Genomic DNA, 26976 nt, shown 5'->3' on the forward strand with positions numbered 1-26976 from the left:
TGAATAGGATTTTAGGTTCTGAAGTTAGTTCAGAAGCGGTAGTCCATCAGAAGCTCTTTATTGAGGTTCTGAGGAAAACTCGCTTCTGATGATGACGTCAGCATCTGAAGTCCAGAAGCTGGATTTGTTGCTTCTGAATAGTTGAATTAGTGGAAACGTTGGAAGTTACCTTTTAAAAAGTAACTTCTGGCCCACTAACTTGGTAGTTACTCTGTGAACTTCTTACGTGGCCTATATGTGTTGGTGTATAACTAAAAGGGCAATGATGATTTAATAGCTTTGAAAGTACTTTTCACGCGCCCCCAATTTTGTCATTAATGTTATGTTTGTTTGTCTCTTTTGAATTGCAATCGTTTTACTTTTAACACTTTGACAATTCACACACTACTCACTCACAACAAACACATTTGCTCTCAAACCTCTTGCGAAGTAAGCGCATTCTCTCAACCTTAGAACCCTAAAATCTTCATCTTCTTCAAATCTTCGTAAATCATCAAATGGCATCATCAAGCTCAAAAGTTTCAGAATCTACATCAAACAAGCAAAGCGTATCAGAATCTGGGTCCATCTACAAAAAGAAGACTATGGATATTCCATGGGAATCCTTAATAGTTCAAGTAGAGTCACCGGTGGATTTTGCTTCACTCAAGAAGTATGAAGTAAACATGGAAGGTTTGATAGAAACTCAGATGATGTCTGAGTATTTCAAGATGCTAAATGGGCCAACATATGTGAACTTGGTCAAGGACTTTTGGTTAAAAGCTGAAGTGTACAATGAAAAGCCTGCAAAAGTCGTAAGCAAACAAGCGGGGTCAAAGAAAGGGAAAATGGTCATGGATATGAATCCTACATCATTTGATAGCTTAGAAATAAGGTCTGAAGTGATGGGCATTCCTATAACCATCACTGAGGACGTTATAGCTAAAGCTTGTAGGATGCATGCAGAGGGAAGATTCCAAGAAATAGTCAGGAAGGAAGATGTCCTGCTAAAAGGTTACTACAACTCTCTTCTGGGTGGGAAGAAAGATGCCAAACCTTCAGAGATGGAGATTCACAACAGAATGTTGGTGAAATTCAGTAATGATTGCTTCTTTCAAAGAGCAGGAGGGTCTGACCAACCCAACAACCAACAGAAGCTAGCAATTTATTTCATGACCAATCTTGAAAAGATAAACTTCCCCAGATATGTAATGGATCATCTCTGCTGGGCCATAAACGAAAGCACTACAAGAGGAAGAAAACAAGTACCCTATGGAAGATTGCTTTCTGAAATCTTTCATCAAGGAAGGGTGCTGGAGTTCTTAAAAAGGACAAGGAGTGCTTCTGATAAATGTTTCGTAGTCTCTACTGCTGAAAGGACTATCAGTAGCAGGAGCTTATGCTCTATGAAGTTCATCAAAGAAGCCCCTAAAGATGAAAAGTGGTTAGAAATGACAACTGCTGAAACTGAGATAATCAGGGACTTTCCTCCCATCTTTAAGGAAAGTGACTCTGATTTCCTAGTTCAATCAGTAGCTGAGTACGTCTTGGAGGAAGATGCAAGGTCTCAGGAGGAAGCTGCTCTTGCTAAAGGGAAAGGCAAGAAGGCCAAGGCAGTTGCTGTGTCAGAAGCTGCTGTTTCTGAGGCACCTGAAGGGAAAAGGGCCAGAACTAGTTCTGAATCAGAAGCTGCTCCTACTAAAGGAAAGAAGGCCAGAACTAGTACTGAGTCAGAAGTTGCCAAACCTGTTTTTATCAAGGAAAAAGGAAAGATGCAGAAGGTTGGTGCTGCTTCTATTCCACAGAAGAGGAGAAAAGGTAAGGCAGACTTGGTAATCACTCAAGAGCAGCTGGATGAAGCTCTTGAAGAAATAGAGAAAGAGGAGGCTGATCCCAAGCTGAAGAAGAAGAAGGCTCCCCTTCAACTTGTGAGTCCTATGGTTGAGATGACAGGAATAAGGAAAAGGATGGCAGATGAACGTGCTGCTGATCTTATATCAGAAAGAAAGGATCAAAAAGCTCAATACACTCATCAAAGAGATGAAAAGCTCAAGGCTTTGGGATTGGAGGACTGTGATAGGTTCTACAAAGATAAACTGGCTGAAGTAAGAGCCATTGCTGGTAAACCTACTGAAGACAATGAGGAAGACGATATGATGCTCGTCTTTGAAAATGCTCCAGAAGAGGGAACTTCAGAAGCAGTTTCTCAATCTGCTGATCCACAGAAGATCACTTCTGAAGCTGGCCCTGCAGATCAAGTAATTCAGATTCCAGTCACCTCTCTCCCCATTTCACCCTCTTCACCATCAGCACCTGAACCAATAGAAGACACTTCTGTCTTAGACAATCTTGCTCTCCACTACTCAGGTGAGTTACCCATAGACAAATTTACTTCAGAAAAGGCCTCTGAAACAACTCCAGAAGCAGCTGCTTCTGAAAATGTTGTTTCAGAAAACCCCCGTCAACAAACACCTGAACCACAAAAACCCACAACACCCCCACAATCACCAATAGCCATCATTGACCCCCAACTCAACAATCAAACAACAACTTCACCACAACAACCACCAACTGAAACTGAATTTCAACCTTTACCTGAACACTCTCCAGAACCAACTCCCATGGATGTTGACATCTCTCTAGTCAATGTTCAAGACTCAACCTCCACCACACACATTGATTCTAACCAGCCTTCATCTTCAAACACACAAACACACTTTACCATTCCAGTTCCTAACCCTGTTCAAGATTTGGAAATCAGTGATTCTGATCTTGAAATCCTTGAACAACCACCCTCAAACATCCTGGAATCTGGATATATTAATTCTGAGCTTCTCTCAATCCTGAGTCAGTTGCATAATCTTGTGGATCAACGAAGGACAATTGATCTCACAAGTGCATATGATGACTCCTGGGCATCTCTTCAGAACCGGGCAACTGAGCTAATTGAAAGCATAAGGGTTAAATGCATCAGAGTCAAGCAAGCTTCAGTCAGCAGGCTAATGGAAAATCTGAATCAGAGTCTTAGAGTAAGAAGTTCTACACTGCTCCTGGCAAACCAGCCTTTCTTCTTTGAAACGGATTACTTGACCAGAGAAGCCAGGTTGTGTAAGCTTCTGAAGAAACAGATGGCACAGCAGCAGCAAGAAGCTAGAGAAAGGGAACAAGCTCTTCTTCAGAGGCAACAACAACTTGAAGAACTGTTGAAGAAGAAGATTGAAGAAATGGAAGAGATGAAGAAACAACAACAAACCAACCCTTAGTTGCACACCCTTGTGTTTTTCTTTGTTTGTTGTCTGTTTTAAAATTTCTGAGTCCTTGCTTCTGAAACCATCTTGTCTTATTTCTCTTGCTTCTGAATGCTTACTGATTCTGACTGTTTAGCTGCTTCTGACAATTGATATGCATGTTCATATATTTTGCTCTGACTTATTTAGTTCATTTTCTTTTATACTCTCTTTTGTTTGAGTTTTTCTCAAATCTTTTTGTCTTTTATGCTTATTTTTTATTTTTTTTGATAATGACAAAAGGGGGAGTATATGTGACAAGTATTTAAAGGCTCTGAGCCCCATTAATGGCATTTGAAATTTTTGAAAACCTTCTATCATTTTTTTTTACCTTATTGGTATAAGCTATGAACGAACGAAGGAGTATCAAAATTCAAGTAAAATTAATTGAACCATTCTTCTTATCTATAAATTAATTCTTTCAATGATTCAATTTTGTTTTTAAGCTCTGATAATATTATTGTGCGAAAAATGAATTTAATTAACCTGGATAGAACTTAGGGGGAGCTTACAAACCTCACCTTAAAGACTATCAGACTCAGGGGGAGTTTGAGCTTACAAACCTCAGATTCTGAGCTTACAAACCTCAGAACCCCAAAGTCAACTTGTTAATTAGATTAACAACAATTGATCAATTTTAAATACTTTTGTTTGTCATCATCAAAAAGGGGGAGATTGTTGGAACAAAATGTGTTTAACAATGAACCTTAAAGGGTTTTGATGATAACAAGGTATTAAAAATTGTAAATTGGACTAGCTAATATTTGTTCAAGTGTACAGGACCATAATTATAAAGTTACATCATCATTGGTTCTGAATGAGCAAATAAAGAGCTATGGAAACAACAAAAATTTGAAGCTTGGACGCTCCTGAAGGCATCTTGCTACTGAAGAGAAAAAGCGCTCCTGAAGAAATAGCGCTCCTGAAGTAAGCTGCTCCTGAAGAATAGTGCTTCTGAAGACAAGAGGTCCAGAAGCCACATCATCAGAAGCTGCGTCATCAGAAGCTGCAGAAGTCATATCATCAGAAGCTGCATCATCAGAAGCTGCCTCATCAGAAGCCATTTCACCAGAAGCTGAATATCAACTGGATTTGCAAAGAATCAAGAATTGAAGAATCATCAATGCAAAAGCTGTCTATTGGATTCGAAAACACAAACAAAGGATTAGTGGAGTTTGCAACGGTCATTTCAAAGGTGTTTGAAGGCGTGTGTTTGCAATTTGGACGAAAGCGTTGACATTGTACTTTGTACGAATTGTACAACCACGTTCTCCACTACTCTGTTTTGTGTCCGCACTACAGGACAAGAAAACAGCTCCAGAATACGGTTTCGCCTGCATAGATGTTCCTTTGGATAAGGAATGGATTTCAAATTTGTTCTTCATAGGACAACAGCCAAATCAGGCAAAAGATTATTGGTGAAAGATCAAGCTTCAACAACGACTCTTTGGTGTGCTGGCAATTTCACAACGTCTCTCTCACACCTCTATATAAAGGAGTGAAGACTTAGAGAATTGGTAATGCAAGAACGCTGAACGAAAGACTCACAAGATTTTCACAAGTACCAAACCTCTGCTGAAATTGTTCTGCATTCACTTAGAATTTCTGTGTCTCAAAGTCATATCTTAGAAATTCTTAAGTCCATTGAGTCTGTATCTGATTTGTATTGTGAGCACCTCTGATTGTATATCAAGTGTTCAACCTTAAACAATTTTCTGTGTAATTTTGTTTAGTTAGGAAGTCTCTTGCAGTTGTGCTTGAGCAGGAAGTCTCTTGATTGTGTTCTTGAGCAAAGGAAGTCTCTTGCTTGTGTGCTTGAGCATTGGAAGTCTCTTGCTTGTGTGCTTGAGCATTTGTAATCAGATATTACTCATAGTGAAATCTCCTTGGAAGTGCAAGGGGGACTGGACTACTTCCGGTTTGTGGAAGGAACCAGTATAATTGCTTTGTGTCGTTCTTCTTCTCTCTCTCTCTGTTTTATTCCGCTGCATTTAGATTCTGATTATCACTTCAGAAGCTGTCTCACTTAGCTTCTGATCAGTGTGTTCAGTTTTTAGGAGAAACGAAGAATTTTTCAAAAACACAATTCAACCCCCCTTCTTGTGTTTTTCTCACCTTCAAGCGTTTAAACATTCGTGTCCAAATCCCTTAAACGATAACAAAGTCGATCGGATAACTTAATCGACCGTGTCCAGCCTGATTAAGTATCCGAAAGCATTAAATTCTTGATTAAAAGTAATTATCAAAGGTTTACAAACTTGTCAAGAGTGATATAACATAAGATAGATTGTTATTCTAGTTCTAGATTCAAGAGTTCGTGTCCAAATCATCTTGAATCTCATTGAAAGCATTAAACATAAGAATAACAACAATATTGAATCATTAAGCTAGAACCTTATATATTAAAAGATCAAAAGATTACATAATAGCTTGTTTGTTACCTCAATACTACAAAGAAGATGATAGCTACACATAGACATGTATACTATGCAAAGGATGAAGGAAAGATGAAGATTCTATGTCAAGATCCTTCGTGTCCAAAATGATCTTGAGTTGAATCTACTCCTAAACCACTTGCTTTGTGTTTCTCTCTTGGAAATAGCTCTGACCTCTCTCTTAGAATGTATGAAAATATCAATGGAATAGTGAATGACCTAAAAGAGAGGTAAAAATGCTATTTAAAGGGCCTGTGTTTTTACATATGCGCTAATAACGAAATATACGCTAATAGCGCAGTGTGGCGGTTTAAGTTTGTGGCCAATGGGATTGTGCCACGTTGGTCTTACCCTGCTCCTACGCTCCATCTACGCTAATGGCGTGTCCCTCTGGAGTTTTTACGCTAATAGCGTAACCCACGCTAATAGCGTGTTTCTTCATGACAAGATTCGCTCCAGGTGCGCTAATGGCGTAGCTCTTTGGAGCTTGTACGCTAATAGCTCAGTATACGCTAATAGCGTATTCTTCAAGAGTGCACCAGGATCACGCCCCAGGTACGCTAATGGCGTATCTCTCTGGACTTTGGCATCTTTTGCTCACGCTAATAACATATCACACGCTAATAGCGTAGCTTGCTTCAACTTTGACGTTTCTTGTTCCTTGCTTGTATTTTCCTGCACAAAAAGGGTAGAATAAGGCTCAAAAGCATAAATGACATATTTGCATAATATTTGGAGTTTTTCATGGAGAATCTTGCAAAACAAGTCACTAAAATGCCTAAACTCCTATATGAAATATATCACTTTTAAACACTTATCAACTACACCATAGAAGCCCCCTTTCAATTTTCCCCAATTTTGTTGTTATTTTGAATGCAATTAATTTTGGAATAGTAAAATTCTTTTGGATAGTATTTAAAAATAGTCCCCTTATTTTGACGAAACTGCAATTTTGATCCTTTTATTTTTAATTGTATAATTTTAATCCCCTATTTTAAAAAACCACAATCTTGGTACCTTATTTCATATTTTTTGACTTGATAATGTGACAATAAATTAGATGGCATATGCCATTAAAAATTGGACAAGCGAAAGCCATGTCATATTTATGTTTTCTAAAGTAAAAAACTTTTTATTCGTTTCAATCATTTTTAAAAGGGAAATGCTAACCGATGCCCCGAACACTGGTTAAGGATATGAAAAAGAAAATTATATAGTAGTTAATGCATTGAAATTGTGTAATTAATTTATAATAAAGTCAAAAACAGTTTCCTTTTATGGTAATAATTCTCTTTTATGGTATGCTTAACTAGTGCCCCGGAAGCACCGGTTAGCATGACCCTTTTTAAAATTAGACAAGTGAAAGTCATGGCAATAAATTTGTAATTAGAAAATTGTATTGCTTAAACCATAATACTCTTTGCAAATAGATTTATTATAGGTTATGGTTATTTAATACAACAATCAAGCTTTATCCCACTAAATGGGATGAATCAAATTACGTCATACTACGCCTTGTGCGAGATGAATCACTCTTTTTGATTTATTAATTCCATTTTGGCTTGTTCGGAAAAAAAAAAAAAAAAGTGTTCTATCATAGACTATATTGGATTTATTTTTCCTTGTCCAAACTTATTTATTTTTCCTCTCCGCTCTCCACAATTACTATTACTAACAAACGCTTCCTCTCCAAAAATAAAGTTCCGAAGTTATAAATGGATGAACAATCTAATTAAAATTAAAACTTATAGTTAATTAGGATTTTTACAGCATATATAAAAACCATAGACATAAGAGTCCACAGGGAACAAAAAGATACATAAAGTTTGTTTATATTTTCTATATATAGTTGACTAACAAAATAAGAAGCCAAGATAGACACAAAAACTAGAATACTACATTATATTATATAGTATCATTAGGATAGACAACATTAATAAGTAGCAGGCACATTATCAAACATTGGTGAACCTAAGATACTCCTTTTTGGATGGAAGATCTGCAGTCTTAAAACCTTGAGGGAACATATCCTTAGCTTGTTCATTGGTAACATCAGGAGAAATGACAACAGGTTCCCCTGGCTTCCAGTTAGCAGGGGTTGCAATTTTGTACTTCGAAGCTTTCTGTAGTGACTCTACCACCCTCAGCACTTCATCCATGTTCCTCCCAGTTGTTGCAGGGTACAGAAAACTCAACTTAATCTGCAACAAATTAAACAAACATTTAGGGAAGAATGAAGACTGCAAATTTTTATAAAAATAATTTAGTCAAAAGATATATATGTACCTTCTTATCTGGTCCCACAATATGAAGAGCCCTTGATGGTAAATTCCCATTGGAATCTTTCTCATCAGGATCAACCATGTTGAGTTGCTTGATGATTTCTCTTTTGGGATCAGTAATTATTGGATAGTTCACCTTAGCACCTGGCTGCATTTACAATTGCAAATAAGTTTATTTAGAAACATGCATACAAAATTATGGTGTGCATGCATGTGGAAAATAGGAAAACTTACGGTATGTGCTTCAATGTCTTTGATCCACTCATTGTGAGATTCAAGATCATCACAAGACATACCTAACAGCATAACTCCTCGTTTGTTAAACTCAGAAGCATACTGAGCCATCTTACCAAGCTCAGTGGTACAAACTGGGGTGAAATCACCTGGATGAGAGAAGAGAATGGTCCATGTATCAGAACAGAAGTGATGGAGTTTGATCTTGCCTTGGGTGGAATCAACTTCAAGGTCAGGAATTGTGTCACCTATAGTAAGGCCTGGCATATTTGCTAGTAGGTTTTTTGTGATGAATGAGAATGAGAATGTGTGATATGGTTATAAATAGAGGACAGAGTTGATTGCATGAAGAGAACGTGGCAAGTTAGTGGTATATGAACGTGTGACTGTGATGTTGCTTACATGGTTACATCAACTCCCACGTATACTTCCTAGTCTATTTTTGACCTTTGTTGATCTCACCACTTGTTTTAATCAAATTCATCTTAATAAAATGGAAAAACAACTTGTACCAACGAAAATAAAACTTGTAGCAAAAAAAAGAAATAATGGAATGGAAAAACAACAAAAAAGAGTGAAAAATGTAAAAAGGATTTCCGTTGCCGGGACTTGAACCTAGGGGTGTTCATGGTTCTAAACTGAATTGGAACTGAACCACATTAATGGATACAATTCAGTTTTTAAAACCACTTTAAAAAAAACTGGTTTATTTTTCAAACCAGTTCCAGTTCGGTTTAAAACCGGTTCTGAACCGGTTTACAGTTTTAAACCGGTTTATTTATTTCGAACCAGTTTCGAACCGATTTACCATTTTAAACCGGTTTTTGCAATCAATTAATCACTCAATTAACCCAACCAAATTTGATTAGCGTTGAAGAGTGCGTGTGAATTTGAACTCTTCAACCCGTTGCAACAAACAACACCACAAACTCAATTCGAAAACCCTACTCATCCCAAATTCAATGTCACCGGCTCCGATGCACTTACCTTCTCCGATCAACTCAGATGACACAACTCCACATTCTCCTCTCCCCTTTGCTCCTTTCAACGCCGACGCCGTCAATCCTCCTACCGCCGCAACCGCACGTGGAAGGTCGAAGCCGAGACTTGTCAAACTCAGGAAGCAATCAGCGTCACAAACCGCAAGGTCTAAGACCAGAACCACCGCCACCGCAGTTGAAAATGAAGGTTCTGGTTCCGGTTTCAATCCTTTTCGCTCCGATCAGGTAAGTGAGGGTTTTGTGTTTAGTGCTAGAAATGTGCTAGAAATCTGATTTATGCAATATATCAGATTGGAAGACCAGTGGTGTTAATTTTGTTCTCGGGATGTTAAACATTTTGCAGATAATTTTATTTTATTTTTTAAAAAAAGTTCTTAAATTCAAACCGGTTCTGAACCGGATTTAAACTGCACTGGAACTGGTTTGAAAAAGTGGTTCAGTTCAAAACTGTTTGAAATGGTTCAGTCCAAAACAGGGTTGGATGCAGTTTGGTTCATAGTTTGGTGCAGTTAACTGAATTGTTTGAACACCCCTACTTGAACCCGGGTCTTTCGGGTGAGAGCCGAATATCCTGACCAACTAGACTACAACGGATTGACGTTAATGTTTTTATATGATACTTATTTAAAGTACAAATAAAATCTTCATCATCTCTATTTTTCATCTATTGATTTTTCTACAATTCCTTTTTTTTCTTTTTTTCAAATAGTCTAATGGTTAGAATTCGTATTTTTAACCCCAGCTCCTGCATATAATAATGTATGTCTTGCCAACTGAGTTATCCTCGTAGGGACTACAATTCCCTTTTCTATTGGTCAAAGTGGGTTACTTTTAATTTTTTATATAGGTCAGTCTTTTGAGCTCAATTATTAGACATCTTATTTGTCAATGAATTGAATTATTGAAAGACATGCAGGACTGTAGGAGTTTCTAATTAGTGAATCATCTTTTTTTTTTTAATCACAAATTAGTGTATCATCAAATTTAGTTTTTCTTTATTATAAAGTATGAAATTTCAATCCACAGAAAGGAACTTGATCTTTTAAACTTTACCGCACACTTAGATATGTCGGAGAATATGCAGTTTTGAAAAGGAATATATGTTCATATTTTTTTCTTACATATTAAACAAGTGCATGTAATTTTTTTAAAATAACTTAACTTTTTAATTAAGACGAAATAACACTTGTATTTTTTTGCTTTTGAATAATTAATAAGATGAGAAAGCATTTGAGGTTTGCTTTATCAATGAAATACCATACAAGTTAAATTGCATGATGCAGAGATATTCCAAGATCATAATATGCCTTTATTAATCTATATAAGCACTAGTATATTTGGATTTTTCTTTGACGAAATATTATATCTGAGTATTAAAAAACAATAAAAATTATTCCTTTTAATTCCTAAAAATCTTGCAACCTGGTTCGTTTTTTTAAGGGTCTTGCAGCCTGATTCTTAATTAACATAAATTTGTGTAGTTTATTACCAGTTTACCACCCTCCTTAACTCCTTTGGTGTCTCAACGCTCAACTCAAACCGGTGGTCCACTTCAAAGACAAGAAGCACAAAACCAACTCAAACCGGTGGTCCACTTCAAAGACAAGAAGCACAAAACCAAATCTTGCTAATCTAGCACAACACCAAACAGGTCATTGCAAACTCAGACTTTTGCTTCATTTTGATGTTTGAGGGTGTTGTGGCACACCCATTTTGAGTCACTTTGTTTTCTTATAAAGATCAATATTAGTAAATTAAATTGTTTAATGTTAATGTAGAGTAGGATTTGAACCTTTACCAATTTATAAATCCTTTAATTTTTTAGTAATAGAAAAAATCAGAGGTTTGTAAAAGAAAAAGTATATGTTTGCTACCACATATAATTTGTCAAAACAATTTTGGGTACAATTATAGTTTACATTTTTTTTTTATGAACTAATATATCTCCCGCACGAACAATTGTCATGTTGACATCTCTCGACATATGTTTTGTCACATGCACCGTTGAATGATCAAACTCTGGACTTGCTAATAAAGAGCTCAAGCATCTACTTTTTATTACTTGTTGATATATTTTACATTTTTATATGTAATCATATTTTACTATATTATTACTCTATTGAAGTGTTATTTTTAAAATTTATCTATACCACGACAACATAGTGAAACATAATTGGAATCTCTATAAAATATGTTTAAATCAAATGAATTTAATTAGTATTCATTGTCACTATACACAATTACACAACTTCAATTTTTTTTAAGGGACACAAAACTTCAATTATATTTCACTTTATAAACATTTATACAGATATTTAGAAAACCTAGCAGAAAACATTGAAGTATGTACCTCCACTACAGATAAAACCTTTGATGTAGAACATTTTTTTCAAAAGCCACAAAGTTAAAATGCAAGTTAATTTGATGATGATGATGATGACATAATCGTGACATATTCAATTGGAACCATAACCATATACTCTCAATCTCACAAAAAAAATAAAGTTATACCTTGTGCTGTATATTTTCCATCACTACAAAAAAAATACAAATTTGCTAAATATTTGAATTAAATTAAAAGGTCACCAACATAGGAAGTTCATATTAGGTCAAAAAAAAAAAAAAAAGGAAGTTCATATATATATATATATATATATATATAGGAAAATGCTACTTCTCAAAAAAAATAGCTTCAAGAATTTTTCAAGAAATAGTTGGCAAATTTTAATTGGATGATTTATTTGTCCACTTCCTATTTTTCAGCCACACCCCCTTGAATTGTGGCAAATAGTGCATTGTGATTGGCTATTCTTTATTCTTGAAGAATTCTTGATGTTATTTTTCTAGAGATATAGCATTGCTCATATATATATTAACTCAAATCTTGTATTAATCTTACAGACAAGGCCCGGAGATTAACCTACACAAAATTAATAACTAGCTAGCTCTCTATATATATACTCATAGTATTAATTTCTAAGCTATGATAATATGTTACTAGACTTGAGTAAGATTCCTGCAAGTAGGACAAGAAGAATGAGATAACAACCACTTATCGATACAAACCACATGGAAATGATGATTGCATTTTGGTAGGAACCTTATCTGGTCTCCATTACAGAATTCAGCTAAACAAATAACACAACTAGAAGTTGAAGATGGAGAACCTGAGTCATGATTATATGTTGAAGTTGGTAAAGCCACCATTTCTTTCTTCTTGATTCCGGAATTCAACCTTCTAGAAGCAATCCATTGCATAGGCTCGGTAACTACACGACCAAGACATTGAAAAGCACATTGTAACATTGTGTTAAGACCAAGAGCACAAACAATGGCACATAATATAGCTGCTACAAGAACCATCCAATCAAAACCAGCTACTTGTTCATGATCATGGTGGTTGTCACATGGTATGGGAGATTGAGAGTGAGAATGAGAATTATTTTCAGCCATATGGAGATGGAAAACTAATGAATAATGAGGGAATTTGGAACATATAAAGAAGAAAGTGGGAAACATGGAGAAGGCGACACATATATGAAGAAAATAATTTGGTACATGAAAAATATAACCACTAAAACAAATGGGATGTTTTTATTCATTGATTGTAGTCAAAGAAAAATAATGAGTGATTAAATAGATACGGTGGACATGAGAGATGCTTAGCTGATAATCCACTGCTCTTTCCTTTTTGTATATGCGCTTCTTAGGAATCAAAAAGCAACTGATTTTGATTGCCCTCTCTCTTTCATCCAATCATTTGGATTTTGTTACTTCAAGGTTTAACTAAAATAATTTTATAATATTGTTATGTTATTCAACTATATATAAATTGTTAGATCGGACGTCATGATCGGGGTTCGAACTCTGATCCTCCACTTACATGTGTAAATTTTTTATATTTATCGTCATTTCATTTACCTAACAGAAAATAGTTACTAGTCATCTACAATTTGGCTGACTTTGATTATAAATTGCTAATTGAATGTGCTATTTATTTTATATTAGTAACACTTAACCTAACAACAATATACATAACAAATTTGTGCTCTCTCCCTGGTTTATTTCTTCATTTTCAATGAATGTTAGTCTATTTTTATTGGTTCAAATTATAAAATTAATCAAACCAACAATAACCTTGTGAAGGGGTTTGATGTGATGGAACTCGAAATGATTGAATCCACTAACAAATTATCTCTTTCTTTTGCCTTCCACTTCCTGGTAATGGTGCTGCGTGGGGCTGCCGCAAGTTGTGAAAATGGGAACTGGTGAGGATATGCATTTTGTTTTTAAAATTTCTTTTTGGTACGACAAAATATATATTTAGGGAATCAAAATTATAAAGAATCTTTAATCTTATTGAAGATTCTGAGTGAAAAATTGCATAACCTACCAAGTGTAAAATTCTAAACTTAAATCAAAGTCAGAGCAATATTAGCACAAGATACGTTCATCTGTAGCAACTGCAATTGATTTTTTTTTTTTTTGTTACATGAAAAAACAAAAACTAAATTCTAATAAAAATAACACTCTTCTAAAATCTACTAAAAACGTTGAAGACATATAAGGAAGAGACTCATTAATCATAATCAAAGAAAATAAATTATAAGTTCCTATTTTACAAAGGATATTCGCATAAGCATGTCCTTGACGCCTCAAAACAAAATTTCAATCCTTTTATTACAATCTTTGACAATTTCAAGCATATTAGCATAGTGGTGATATTAATGTGTTTCCATAATCACTTTTTTTTTTTGTAGTGTGTGTATTTTTTTTTTTGGTAGTGATGTTCCCATAGTCACTAATTTAACAGGAAGGGATTCATAATGACAAATGACTTTTTTAAGTCCCGCTTGCCAAACTTACAGGACCGGTCCAAAAAATTGCTCAAACTTAATTACTACAAACTTAATTATGTAAAAACATAACTAACCAAAGTCAGTTCTGGCCTAACACAATACCAAACCACCAGAAGTAGCTAAAACTCTGAAATTTAGAGTCGCGACCAAAAATGTATTGAAAGTTTTAATAAACAGACAAAATTCCTCCAACATTAAACATTAGAAAAGCAAACATATCCGCATACTACAAGTTAAAAACAAATCTACAATTACAAACATTAAAAGTTCACCAGAAAATGCAGAAATCATAACCTAACAACCAAATATAGTTTTAATTTTTTAAACCATAAATCTAAAACAAACATGATAAACCAAAGTTAAATAAATACAAGCAAATCAATCATCATCGACATCATCGTTATCTTCAAAACCAAAGTCATTAGAAGCTTGCTCCATTTTTTCATCATTGTCGATTTCATTCTTTATTTCTTCAAAGCCATCGTCGTCGTCTTCTCCATCTACATATCATAATTGAAGAACTTAATAACTAAATTTACCCATGGTTATCAAAACAATACAATCACACAGACACACACACACACACACACACACACACCAACACACACACACACACACACACACACACACACACACACACACACATATATATAAAATTTAGAAAATTACCCTCACTAACAAAATTGTACAACCAACTGCGAGTACAAATTCTAGCTTCCACATTCATCGGCAACATATGATCTTTATACTTGTTAAAGACACGTGAGCCCATGCAAAATTCAAAATCAGAAGCTACGGTGGCAATGGGAACACTTAACAAGTCGCAGGCCAATATTGATAGATCCGGAAATCGATCATTATTACTCTTCCACCATTGTAATACATCCATTTCTGCATAACAACGAAAATCCAAAACTGACTCATCTAAGTAAACATCAAGTTGAGACTTTCCAGTTTTGGTAACAAGCTGTTGATGGTGCACTTTCAATTCCTATTACATTTCACAAGTGAAAAGGAAACCAACGAGGTTAAACAAATTCAAGATAGAATGTAATTTAAGTGTTAATCCAAAAAATATATAAAAACTTACATCAAATAGGCCATGAGATAAAGACTTTAATTTCTTTTGTAATGGCATGCTAGAAGATTGGTCCTGATTCTCCTTAAAAGTTCTTTGAACCCCAGCAGAAGTGTTGTTGCCAGAATACTTCTCAAATAGCATGTACAACTTTCTCTTTACTTGCTGTAGCTTCCTTTCACAGGTTGATGCATCCAGTTTTGAATAACAATAAGCCAAGGTTGAAAACTTCATCCGTGGGTCAAGAACCGCTCCCAATGCAAGAACGACACTATACTCATCCCAATATTTCTCAAACTTGCTCATCATCCTTTCAGCCATTTTCTTTATATCTTCATCTTCATCTCCCAAACTATCAACTAGAACACATTGGACTTTCCAAACTTGTAAAAAATACAAGTTGGAAGTAGGACGTGTTGTGCTATTAATCATGTTGGCAGTTTCACAAAAAGGCAACAAGAATGCACAAATCTTTTGTACTCTTTTCCACTCTTCTGCCGAAGGACATAATTCATAACTATCATCATACAAGTGAAAACTTTCGAACGCACACCGGTATTTAAGAGCTCTTTCAAGCAACATATAAGTTGAACTCAAACTCATAGATATATCCAAATGTAAGCGAACCGAACTATCAACACCACCAACCTGTTCAACGCACTCCTTAAATTTTTCCCTTCTACTCTTTGAATGCCTCACAAACATGATACTCTCTCTAATCTTATGCACACCACAGCTAACTAGTTTTAACGCTTCTTCAACGATCTGATTTAAAACGCGTGCAAAACAATTCACACGAAAGAACTCTCCATCACATAACAACCCATTTTGCAAAACAAGTTGGCTTTTCAATTGTTCTTGCAAAATCTCATTCTCAGATGAATCATCAATAGTGAGAGAGAAAATCTTTTTCTCTATTCCCCAATCATTCAACAACTCAACCATTCTCTGACAAATCTCACCACTAGTAGGAGGGTAAACAAGACGGAAATTGACAACCTTACTATTTAACTTCCAATTCGCGTCAACAAAATGAGCGGTCAAACAAATATAAGTCTCAGTAGTGTTAGATTCCCACAAATCAAAAGATAAAGATATTCTATTAGGAATGGTAGTTAATTGTTGTTTAAGCTTAGGTTTCTCTTTCGTATACAAATGCGAAACGTAAGCCTCGATAACATTTCTAGGAGGTATAGCAATATTTGGATTTAAGAACTCGGAGTACTTCCTCATTCCCTCGAGCTCGAAAAAATGAAAGGGCAAATCATGTGCAAGGATCATAGAAGCACATATTTCCACAAAGCGTGAATCAATTTGATCTACCTCGTTATCAAATTCTATCTTTTCTTCAGACATTTCTTCGAATACCTAGGTTACATTTCAGCATTGTAAATTATATATATGATTATTATGTTTTGAAAATCGCAAGTTGTTATCATTGCATTGAAAGAGTAAGTTTGAAGAAAATACCTGTTCGTGAGACATCGGAGACGGCGGCGTGATGACGGAGAGGCAGACGGGGAGTGGCGGCAACGAGGGTTTTGGCGGGAATCGCGAAATGAAGGAGTGAACTGAGTGATGAGTTCCCGGGCTTAGTATTTATATTCCCCCAAAATTGACAAATTACTCTTCCATCCAAACCTAAACCCTAAAACGGGTTAGCTTTTTAATTTTTTTTAGTTCGATGAAATTAGATTCATATCTCTTCAACAAAGAGTGTTAATATTGTGGATGAAAAAATATAGTTAGAAAAAGAGATTCTATTAAAAGCGGTTTATAAAAAATTTCAATAAAGAGTAGTCATCGAGAAAGAATGTCCATATGAGCTTAGTTCAGTTGGTAAGGAAATGTTTTTATGACTTTACCTTAAGGACAATGCATAATATATGCAAGTCTGAGGTTCGAATTCCAGACACCACAAAAAAAAAGTCATCGAGAAAGAATTCTTCACTAATAATATAGTTACGAGAAGAATAATATTTGTTTTGAAAGGCAAAAAAAATAATATTATACTGATTGGTGATGAGATTTTTTTTCATGAGGTCAATTTTTATTTTTATTTTGTTATTGGGATGTGATGAATAATTTTATTTCGTAGTCAAGCTGAAAAAAGGCTAAATTGTCCCTAAAAATATAGTGAATTTTGATTTAATCCTTCAAAAATAAAACAAAATGTTTACACCCTCTCAATAAAAAAATTGTTTCCTTTTGTCAAAAAAGAAAAATTGTTTCCTTTTCTGTGTTATGCTCGTATTAATGTTTATGTTATGACTATTTTTACGTTTAAGACATGTCAAAGTTATTTTTATATATTGCGTTAAATTATTGTATGTTCATACTATTATGTACAACAAACGTCAAGAACATTTCAAAATCAAGTTCATCATGGTCCATTTTTTTCGAAGGGCGTAAACATCTTGTTTTATTTTTAAAAATCTAAAATCAAAATTTGCTACATTTTTAAGGACGGATAAATTATTCAACCCAATTGAAAAGGATTTGAGACCAACAAAAAGAAAAACTCACAAATTACTAACAATAGAATCTCTAACAACTTTTAAACTTTAGTTCTTATGTGTAACCAAAAAATCCCTAACAAATAGACAATAAAATTCATAGCAAATGTTTTTATTAATGAGTGAAAAAAAATGGCCACGAATCTAAAAGAATTTGAAGTTATGGTCATTTAGACTGACACAAATTATTTTACAGATTTTTTTACATTTTTGGTCGTTTATTTTGTCACAAACATTGATTGATTTCTTTTGTTAATCTCTTGTTAAGATTGTGAGGGATCATGTGAGAATAAAGTTTAATTTTATTTATTTAGGTTGGCGTTTGTGACGGGTTAGGTAACCACAAAGTTTGAGAGAAAAAACAAATCTCTCACACAAAAATTTAATTTTCTATAAATATCACTAAATCTTAAAATTTCTCACTTCTTCCTTTTTTTTCTCTACCTTCTCTCTAAATTTTCTCTTTACTTTCTATCTAAATTTTCTCTCTACTTACTCTAAATTTTCTCTTTACTTTCTATCTAAATTTTCTCTCTACTTTTTATCTAAATGATTTATCTAAATGAGTAGTGATAATTGAACATAAAAAAATTGACACGTATAGGACACCAAATAAAAATACATTTAAAATTGGTTAAAAAAATATATCTAAACAAGTGCGAGTTTGATTTAAAGGGAAAAGGTTATTTGTAAAAAGAACTGTATGAAATTACGATATGTAATATTTCAGCATTGATATTTTAAAACAAGTGTAAGAACAACCATATAAAAATACGTTTAAAAAAGTTCCTTATGAAGATATAACACGCCATCTAAAAAAGACATCGAGGAATACATGAATTTTACATTACTATCATCCTTAAGAATCTTAGGATGATAAACAATAGTTCATCTGTCATTATTATCCATCATATGCGTGCTACCTGAACAACAACACGAGACATATATGATTTTCACCATCATGATGAAAGAATTGGTTAAGCTACGTCTTCAACTCATCCAACTTGTCTATGAGGGTTAAAAATTCTTAGTTGTCTTCTTCAAATCATCATATTTGACTTGAGTTTCTATTTGAGGCATGATTTCTTTGAGAGATGTAGATACACAGGAAAATATCAAGAAACAATGAAATTAATGAAAGGATAAAATGCGGTTCAATAATAGTTTAAAAAAATCCATCAAAAAATAGCAATGTAAGCGGGTAAAAAAAAGTAATACATGTCTCTTAACGTCAAATGAGTATAGAAACTCTTTAACAATCATTATTTGATGATTTAAGACACACTTTTTGCAACAACAACAAAAAAAAAAAATTGAACTTTGAAGAAATGAATAGAAGAGTGTGATAGAGAAGTGTATTACAAGTGACCTTTGCTTGATATATCTTAATTCTGAAACGATTCCTAAGTCATGCTCAAGAGTAAATGGTCTGTAATATTTGTGATATGTGGGAGCAATCCAAAGATAAATAATATTTGTATAACAATTTTAGAACAACTTTTGGGACAACCCTCTCTTTTATACATTTATTATGTTTTTACTTTCTCTTACCGTTGCTTTAACTTTCGTGTCAATACATATCTCAATCCAAAATACCTAAAGAACAATCTTCTAACTTTTTGTATCAAAGGCTCGCATAATTTGATGCTTGTAGGGTTGCAACAAGTACAAATGATAGTATTATGTTCACATGAAAAAAGATATGGTCGACCAATTGGACTTCTCTGTGTTAACTGTGCTTCCTAACATACCCGTTCCATATATTGCTATTTTATTTTCCCTATTTTGTCTTCTTCCATCCTTCTTATCTTAGGTCGTCTCTCAAGAAGGCGTGTTTTAAGCCGCACACTTACGTCTTTATCTTTTGATTTGTTTTGTCTGGAGATTTAATTAAGTTCAAATCTCAATCATAATTAAATAATAATCATCCCTGACCCACAGTCCTATGTTTAACTAGTCAGCTTCCCACCATGTGGATATACAAGTCCTCGAAAGGGATTGGACTGGACTGACTTCAATTTTTATTTTTTGTTTATGGCATTCCTCTTTAACTTTTTGGTTTTTTACATTTCTATTTAAGTTTTAAGTTTTTAACTTTTAACCCAAAGTGTATAGTACTTCTACTTTTCTCTCTAATTACAAGCATCTTTTAGATATATAATTTGTCTCTAAGTATAAACTTAATTTTAAATTACTAGACTAGATATACTAATTTGTTATGTGAGATGAAAAAACAGAATTGATCACATATATCCACACAAAGTTATTTTAGTAACATCAATCGACACATTAGGTACACTACATATTTTTATTAATTGATGTTTAAAGACTAAAACAGATTATTAAAAAAAAAAAAAAAAAAAGGAATGAATGATAAGTACTAGTGTGTGTTGTGAGAAAATTGTACTCTCCTCATTTTTTATTTACTGCCTCATCTAAAATATTTATGTATTCCATATTATTTATTAATGAAGCATTTATTTATATAAAAGTTCACCAAGTAATGTACGTAACAATTAGGATAGGCAATTTTCCATGATCCATCCAGGAGAGTTATGGTGTCTAGAATCAAAGACTAAAAATGTTGGCCCTGCATCTATGTGACTTGTTTGAAAAATCAACGCCTCTTTCATCACCATCATAGACTATTCTTCTTCTTCTTCTTCTTCCAACTTTATAAGTCAAAGTCAATAATTTATCTCTATTCCACACTGCTAATGCTTTCCATCCAAACCAAAAAACCTCAACTCATAATGTGAATTCAATAAACCCAACGCCCCCACTTCCCTTATAAAAAAAACCAACCTCAATCACCACACACAAAGATAGGAAACCAAACAGTAGAAAGAACAGAAAAAAGAACACCAAAACATGAGCGTAGGGAACAAGATGGTCACTGTATGGTTAATCACCGTTGCAGTAGTAGCAAGTGTTGGGTTTACACTAACAGAAGCTCAACCAGAAGCAAACTTCAAGTGTCTAACAAAAAACGCCACGTGTCGTAGTTTAGCCGACTACACCAGCACAAACGCAACAACCTTGAAGGAAATAGCAACCCTGTTCGGTGTAAAACACTTCCTAGACCTCCTTGGAGCTAACAACCTTCCAAGCAACACCAACAACAGTTACAAAGTTAATCCCAACCAAGTCATCAAGGTTCCATTCCCCTGCAAATGTAGTAACGGAACAGGTAAATAACTACTTCTCACTTATCTTGTAAATACGAACAAATTAACATACTAACATTGACCGTTTCAACAGGTACATCCAACCATGTACCCAAGTACAAGATTGTACCGGGTGATGGGCTGGATGCAATAGCGAGGGTTAAGTTTGCGGGTTTGGTGAAGTATCAACAGATCCAAACGGCGAATAAGATTCCAGATGCTAATAATATAACTGCTGGTGCTACCATTTGGATTCCTTTGCCTTGTAGCTGTGATCAGGCGGATGGGAGCAGTGTGATGCATTATGCACATATTGTTCCAATAGGGAGTAGTATTGAATCTATTGCTCAAGAATATGGTACTAGTCAACAGACTCTGCTGTCACTCAACGATCTTGATGACCCTAAAAAGCTTCAAGCTGGTCAGCTTCTTGATGTTCCCCTTCCAGGTAATTTCTTACAACTCCTATTGTACATGGTAGTTTAAAGTTAGTTGTGATTAGCTGTTAGTTGGTTATATTAGGCTTTGTTTGTGGATAGCTGATAAGCTAGCTTATAGCAAATAACATATAAGCTAGTTGATTGAATTTATAGTGCTTGGTAGGCTAGCTTATAGCGTATTACATTCTTTCAATTACGGTAACATGGGTAAAAATGAGAGAAAAAATGATAAATTATAAGCTCTCGAGAAATGACAGTTATCAAACAGTTTTTTTTTTGTCATACGAGCTTATAAGCTATAAGCTAGCTTACTGAACAGTCCAAACAGACTTTTAGTTATCTTAGGATGATCTCTTTCACCGGATACGATAGCTTCAGAACCGAGAAGCATGCTAGAGCCCAACAAAGAAAAAGAAATTGTTTCTGGAATTGATACGATGAAGATGTTTTTTGTTGAAAGTATGAAGAAATTGATTACAAATGAATGTATGGTCATTTTATACAGTGGTCCTAAGGTAAATAAATATAGCTAACTAACAACTAATCACAACTAATTTTTAACTATTTTAAACAATATTAAACTGATTGTGAATAATATCAAACTATATCTAACCCTATGTTTTTAGTTCAATTAGAATTTTCTTTATGTGTGTTTGATTTGTGTGATGATATTGGCAGTTTGTAACTCGAGTATCAAAAGTGATTCATCGGATTTTCCATTCCTTGTGCCAAATGCAACATATTTCTACACTGCAAATGAATGTGTCAAATGTAAATGCGACTCTACTGGTGTCAACAACAACTTACAATGTGAGGCATCAAATCTAAAACCGATAAATAATTGGTCGGTTTGTCCGTCTATGGAATGCTCCGGGAGTGTGATGCTTGGGAACACTGCATCCACAGCTTCGTGTAGTCGTACAGTTTGTGATTACGCTGGTTATACTTCTCGCAATATCTCTACCACTCTTACTACTCAGAACACTTGTGCCGGTTAGTTAGTTTGTTAGTTAGTTACAAATTATCTATTTGGTTTTTGATATTATTTGCTGATTGCTAATGATGTCTTTTATCGTTTCTGATTTGTTTTTAAACAGTGGCACCTAGTGGTTCCGGTGATTCAGATTCAGGAGCATCTAGGAGCATGTTGAATGGCTGGGTTTTTAATAAGCTTCTAATTCTCATCCACTTTCTCATCTTATTTGTCTATCTATTGTAGTTCAACTCCCTGCATCTTTGTTCTTTTTCTTTTTTTCTTTCTATGGATTAGTAATTTCTGAGTTCATTGTTCAGTGTTGTGACTTGTGAGTGTCAACTCAAATTTTTATTTTATTTCTTCTATTTAGTGCTTGTTTGGATTGAGAGCTACGTTGAATCACACTGCTACAGTGATTTTGTCAAACTCACATTGATTTCAAAGATACACTTCCAATATTTGTAACATAGTATGTTCTGAAGAATAAGAATTTTATCTGAACTTCAATGATGTGTATGTTTTTAATATTTTCTCTGCTATCCATTCCACTCACTTGTTCACGATTTGTCTTAGTTCTGAAGAGGACGCAGAAAGTTAGCAGATGAGAAAATTCTTCATCTAGAGGAGTTAAGAGTTAGGCCATTATTGACTATGGCTAATGAGAATGATTAGTCTTAATTTGGACCATTAAACTTTTACAGTTTCAAAGTGGGAAAAAAAACTAGACTTTGCAGTTTCAAATTTGGACCACTAAACTAGGATTTCAATGCCAATTTTTTAATGTATGTTCCTCACTGATGACTTGGTAAAGCCTTGCATGTTCAATTGCACACCTTAGACTTCATGCTTTTGATGGAGACTCCGAGTGTTGACTTATCTAACAATAGTATTAAATTTTTCTTACTGTTTATAGTCAATTTTTCCCTTATCCTTGCCATATAGTTGCTAGTTTTTAAGACAAGTATATGTAGTTTTAGATGATGTGCAAGTTGCCTATGCACAATCCTAGTGGGATGACCATGATTTAGCCCCCTTCTTTCCTCCATTATCTTTTCATTTTCTACATTTCCAAAAGTGTTGGATGTGAGGAGATGAATTGGAGAAAACTATAGTTCCAGGTAGAATAGATCAAGTTTAAGATAGTACCTTAATCATGAGAGATACACTAAAAAAATTGTAAGTCAAGTCATCAAGTAGGATTTGAATTTATATAGTTTATCATTGGCTGTTGTGTTTTGTATGATAAACACAACAGCTTTTTTTTGTGATTACAGGTTCGGTGTTCATACTTCCTACATAAAGCTAATAAAGTTGCTCAAATACTTGCAATTTATCAGAAATTCAATTTTCGCAGAAATTCAATTTCTGCAGCAATAAGCTTATACTAGTGAAACAATATTATTTTAAAAGAACTTTTTAATACATTAATGAACACAGATACCCCCTTGCTTCTTTCTTATTGTTCAACACTGAAGTAGACCAAACCTTTAGCTTCTTTCTCACTCTCCACAACTACAACATTATCAGACACATTGGTCACAGAATGTGCTACAAATTTTGGCTCCCCTTGAGCATAAAAGGAATATCGAACATGACTAATCCGATTAGGAAATACCAAAACTGATGAAAAATCAGCTTCCCATTTTGTGCCATTACCACTCACAGTTAACTTCCCAGCTGTTGATCTCAAGCCCATACCATTCACATTGTTTCTATCAATCACCACTTGATCAACATTACTAAATTGACCATCTAGATTTACAATTGGAACCTTCTTATTAGGATCACCACTGAACATATTATCCACTATGTTCAAACCCAAAATTTGACCTTTAACAGCCTTTATTAAAATATTAGCATCCCCAAGAAATAGACAATTAGTGACATGAACTTGAACAGGGTCTTCCGTTACTATACCAGTATAATCCATATAACAGTTGTCAATTCTAGTTAAAGAATTTCCTGCCAATTTCACTAAGATACCTATACCACCGAATCCTGCTGCTTTGTTATAACAATGCACCCCTGATAGAATGTTAGCTTGACCTCTTAGCACAATACCAGTGGCTGCCGAGAAAATCGCCACATCAGTGACTGCATTGTCGTTACTAGCAAGATCAATAGCGACCCCAGAATAGTCCTTCTCACCATGGTCACCACCAACTGTTGAGTGTTGTCCAAGAAAACAACTTGATATGAATGTCTCATGTCCTTGCTGTACCAGAATACCTTCTGTGGTGAAATGCAGGAAGAAGCAGTTGTTGATCCGAGTTCTAGCGGAATCAACGATGAAAATTCCTCCTCCTCTGTAGTTTGAATCGAAGAGGATGTCCCTGAAAGTTACGTCTTCATAGTATATTCCATTGTTTTGTGCATAAATTCCACTGAAGTTACCACCTTGCATATATTCTTTTGTCTGAAGTTTCTTGGAATTTGATGACCACATCTCAACTAGATGTCGGTCACCAGGAAAAGTATCAGATGCTCTCAAGGTTCCTCCTTTTACCTATTCAGTCATACTTCTCATAAAGTTAAGATGCAAAGAAAATACATGTTAAGATGAACTAACTTGTTTATGGGTGGAAAATTATTTTGTTTACTTGAGTTGAGTAGAAAACTAACTAGTAACTTGGATCCTCCAAATGTTTTTTACTGCATTTAGTTCAATTATCCTTTGGCAGTGTTAAGTGCCAAATTTATTGGAAGAATCCTAACGAATCTTGCTCTTGATTTTGAACAAAAATATTTAAAGACCTGTCTGAAAGCACATATTTTGCCTAAAAGAATACTCATATGAACTTTTTGTAAAGAGAAAAGTCATAAACAGACAAACACGTGTCATGGTCTGCATGTTAACTCGTGTAAGCCTAGCCTAAAAAGGACACCACCTTGTGTTTTCTGAAAAAACAGTAAAATGGAGAAGAAGAAAAATGTACTCAGGTTTCTAACACCTGGAGTCTTGGACCAATAATTGTCGGCAATAAAATTTGATATCGTTTTAAGTTAGTTTGCTGGTTTTGAATTTTATCATAGGTCTCTTTATATTAAAAAGATATGAGGGGATATGTTTAAACTATTAATATTAATTATTTGTTCTTTCCTCAACCATATTTCATTTAAGATTTGATTGGTATATAATACAATAGCATTATACCACTAACATAATTGAATTGTTATGTTAAAACAAACTTTCAAATTTGCATTTCTTCCACATGCTACAAAATAAATGGCAGAAAAAGATGTTACTACTCACCACAATATTGCCACCTGGGAGTAAAGTAATTGGTTTACTGATTTTGTAGTCTCCACCTTGCAAATCAATAATAACACCTCCCAAATCATTCACCCCTGCTACCAATTCAAGACCCTTTTGCAACTTAAATGCATCCTCCACTGCTTTCAAAATGGCATCACTACTCTCTTCTGATCCTGTTGGGTCTGCACCATATTCACTCGGGTACAATACCCTGTTACTCTAATAATGCACATTGTACATTGTTAAAAATCGGTTGAAAAATAATCAATAATTCAATGCACGTAGCTTAATCACTTACCATCTTTGTTTGTGAAGAAGCAGGTGGTGATGCCAAAGGACTAGCTAATTGTTGCTCAAGTTTATGCTTGAATTCTGATAGCTTTTGTTCTCTGGTGAAAAATGTAGAATATGTAGCTGCTTCTACTAACAATACCAATAATAAAACAAAATACACCACTGAGAATTTCATACTTTAACACACAAAAAATATTGAAACAGATTTTTAATGGCTCTCATAGAACAAAATGAGTGTATGATGGTTACTACGTTTACAACTGTATCATCTTTTTTATCTGGATTGAAGGACTTGAAGTGAAGGTGAAGGCGTGAAGCTATAGAAAAAGTGCATGTGTTATGCTTTTAAGGACATTGAATTGAATTCTACAGTGGGTGTGGGGCCTCACTTACCTCACTTGTAAAGATGACACAAGGACAACAAAGCAAAAGTTGTTGTGGTCCTTCAAAAAAAAAAAAAGTTGTTGTGGTCATTTATAGGCTTGGACCGGTTAGTACGCTCTTTGGGACTTGGTGTTTCACCTAGTACTTTTTAATATGGTAAATTCTTAAATATTCTGAAGTTTTTTTAAGCAAATTTTATTTTAAAAAAAAATTTATTTTATTATTAATATAAAAATATGATAAATTATTGAATAATCGAGTGATGAGGATTTTATAACCAAATTTTATAGGTACCACTGTGTTCATCATTTTATTTTTGTACCATCTCCGGTCTTTAGTATAAAAAACAATTGACTTTTTAAGTTTATTCAATAATTAATGTACTTCGTTATAAATACAGACTAGATATATTACTTACACAAAAATCTAAAAAGCCAATTGTTTCTTGTAATAATGATGGTGGTAATATTGAAGACTGTTTTTTTAAAAAAAGATTGAAGAGTGTTACTATTTATGCATTCTCTAACAAAAAATTTCTTAATTGATTGAATTTAAATGAGTCTTATTGAAGCATTTAGCGGGACGAATTAGAATTTTAACAAATTAAAGAGTGTAAGTAAAAAAACAGTGTTAGGGATTATGTCGTGTTTTTATTTTTAACCACGTGTCCTCTTACTTTATAATCCTCATTATATTGGAAACCATTCTTGAGAAATACTCCCTCCGTTTCAAAATACATGTCCAAGTCAACCACTTTACATATGTCAATGCATAATTTTAACCGTTAA

At 34.3% G+C, this 26976-nt stretch overlaps 4 protein-coding genes and 1 pseudogene across 4 annotated transcripts; 1 reads left to right on the top strand and 4 right to left on the bottom strand.

Moving 5' to 3' along the window:
* Window positions 1–7517: 7517 nt before the first annotated feature.
* PER1 (1-cysteine peroxiredoxin 1) lies at window positions 7518–8513 on the bottom strand. Its single transcript, XM_085704603.1, has 3 exons — window positions 8218–8513; window positions 7988–8131; window positions 7518–7902 (listed from the first exon to the last, which is right to left on the bottom strand). Exons 1-3 carry the CDS (start codon window positions 8482–8484, stop codon window positions 7657–7659), a joined length of 657 nt encoding a protein of 218 aa, XP_085560729.1. The 5' UTR covers window positions 8485–8513; the 3' UTR covers window positions 7518–7656.
* Window positions 8514–12086: 3573 nt separating this feature from the next.
* LOC146932906 (RING-H2 finger protein ATL10 pseudogene) lies at window positions 12087–12868 on the bottom strand (annotated as a pseudogene).
* A 1392-nt stretch (window positions 12869–14260) lies between these two features.
* On the bottom strand, window positions 14261–16728 carry LOC146932907 (zinc finger BED domain-containing protein RICESLEEPER 2-like). Its single transcript, XM_085704604.1, has 4 exons — window positions 16626–16728; window positions 15168–16523; window positions 14747–15068; window positions 14261–14577 (listed from the first exon to the last, which is right to left on the bottom strand). The coding sequence occupies exons 1-4, from the start codon at window positions 16638–16640 to the stop codon at window positions 14456–14458; spliced, it is 1815 nt and encodes a 604-aa protein (XP_085560730.1). The 5' UTR covers window positions 16641–16728; the 3' UTR covers window positions 14261–14455.
* Window positions 16729–20493: 3765 nt separating this feature from the next.
* LYM2 (lysm domain GPI-anchored protein 2 precursor) lies at window positions 20494–22761 on the top strand. The gene is made up of 4 exons (XM_085704608.1): window positions 20494–20861; window positions 20933–21286; window positions 21957–22271; window positions 22376–22761. The coding sequence occupies exons 1-4, from the start codon at window positions 20543–20545 to the stop codon at window positions 22495–22497; spliced, it is 1110 nt and encodes a 369-aa protein (XP_085560734.1). The 5' UTR covers window positions 20494–20542; the 3' UTR covers window positions 22498–22761.
* A 667-nt stretch (window positions 22762–23428) lies between these two features.
* Window positions 23429–26126, bottom strand: LOC146932909 (polygalacturonase QRT3-like). The gene is made up of 3 exons (XM_085704607.1): window positions 25809–26126; window positions 25508–25729; window positions 23429–24760 (listed from the first exon to the last, which is right to left on the bottom strand). The coding sequence occupies exons 1-3, from the start codon at window positions 25977–25979 to the stop codon at window positions 23711–23713; spliced, it is 1443 nt and encodes a 480-aa protein (XP_085560733.1). The 5' UTR covers window positions 25980–26126; the 3' UTR covers window positions 23429–23710.
* Between the last annotated feature and the right edge of the window lie 850 nt (window positions 26127–26976).

This window comes from Medicago sativa, chromosome 4 (genome assembly GCF_051527215.1).
Source record: "Medicago sativa cultivar Bolivia chromosome 4, Bolivia_mono, whole genome shotgun sequence".
NCBI classification, from domain to species: Eukaryota; Viridiplantae; Streptophyta; class Magnoliopsida; order Fabales; family Fabaceae; genus Medicago; species Medicago sativa.

Coding starts and splice junctions, on each gene's coding strand:
- LOC146932907 (XM_085704604.1), bottom strand. Junction 15,069..15,167: donor TATCTCATGGCCTATTTGAT/GTAAGTTTTTAT, acceptor GAAATGTAATAG/GAATTGAAAGTGCACCATCA. Junction 14,578..14,746: donor GTACAATTTTGTTAGTGAGG/GTAATTTTCTAA, acceptor TATGATATGTAG/ATGGAGAAGACGACGACGAT.
- PER1 (XM_085704603.1), bottom strand. CDS start 8,484: ATGCCAGGCCTTACTATAGGTGACACAATTCCTGACCTTGAAGTTGAT. Junction 8,132..8,217: donor AAGACATTGAAGCACATACC/GTAAGTTTTCCT, acceptor TTGTAAATGCAG/CCAGGTGCTAAGGTGAACTA. Junction 7,903..7,987: donor TTGTGGGACCAGATAAGAAG/GTACATATATAT, acceptor AATTTGTTGCAG/ATTAAGTTGAGTTTTCTGTA.
- LOC146932909 (XM_085704607.1), bottom strand. CDS start 25,979: ATGAAATTCTCAGTGGTGTATTTTGTTTTATTATTGGTATTGTTAGTA. Junction 25,730..25,808: donor CTTCTTCACAAACAAAGATG/GTAAGTGATTAA, acceptor GTGCATTATTAG/AGTAACAGGGTATTGTACCC. Junction 24,761..25,507: donor TCCCAGGTGGCAATATTGTG/GTGAGTAGTAAC, acceptor ATGACTGAATAG/GTAAAAGGAGGAACCTTGAG.
- LYM2 (XM_085704608.1), top strand. CDS start 20,543: ATGAGCGTAGGGAACAAGATGGTCACTGTATGGTTAATCACCGTTGCA. Junction 20,862..20,932: donor CAAATGTAGTAACGGAACAG/GTAAATAACTAC, acceptor CCGTTTCAACAG/GTACATCCAACCATGTACCC. Junction 22,272..22,375: donor TACTCAGAACACTTGTGCCG/GTTAGTTAGTTT, acceptor GTTTTTAAACAG/TGGCACCTAGTGGTTCCGGT.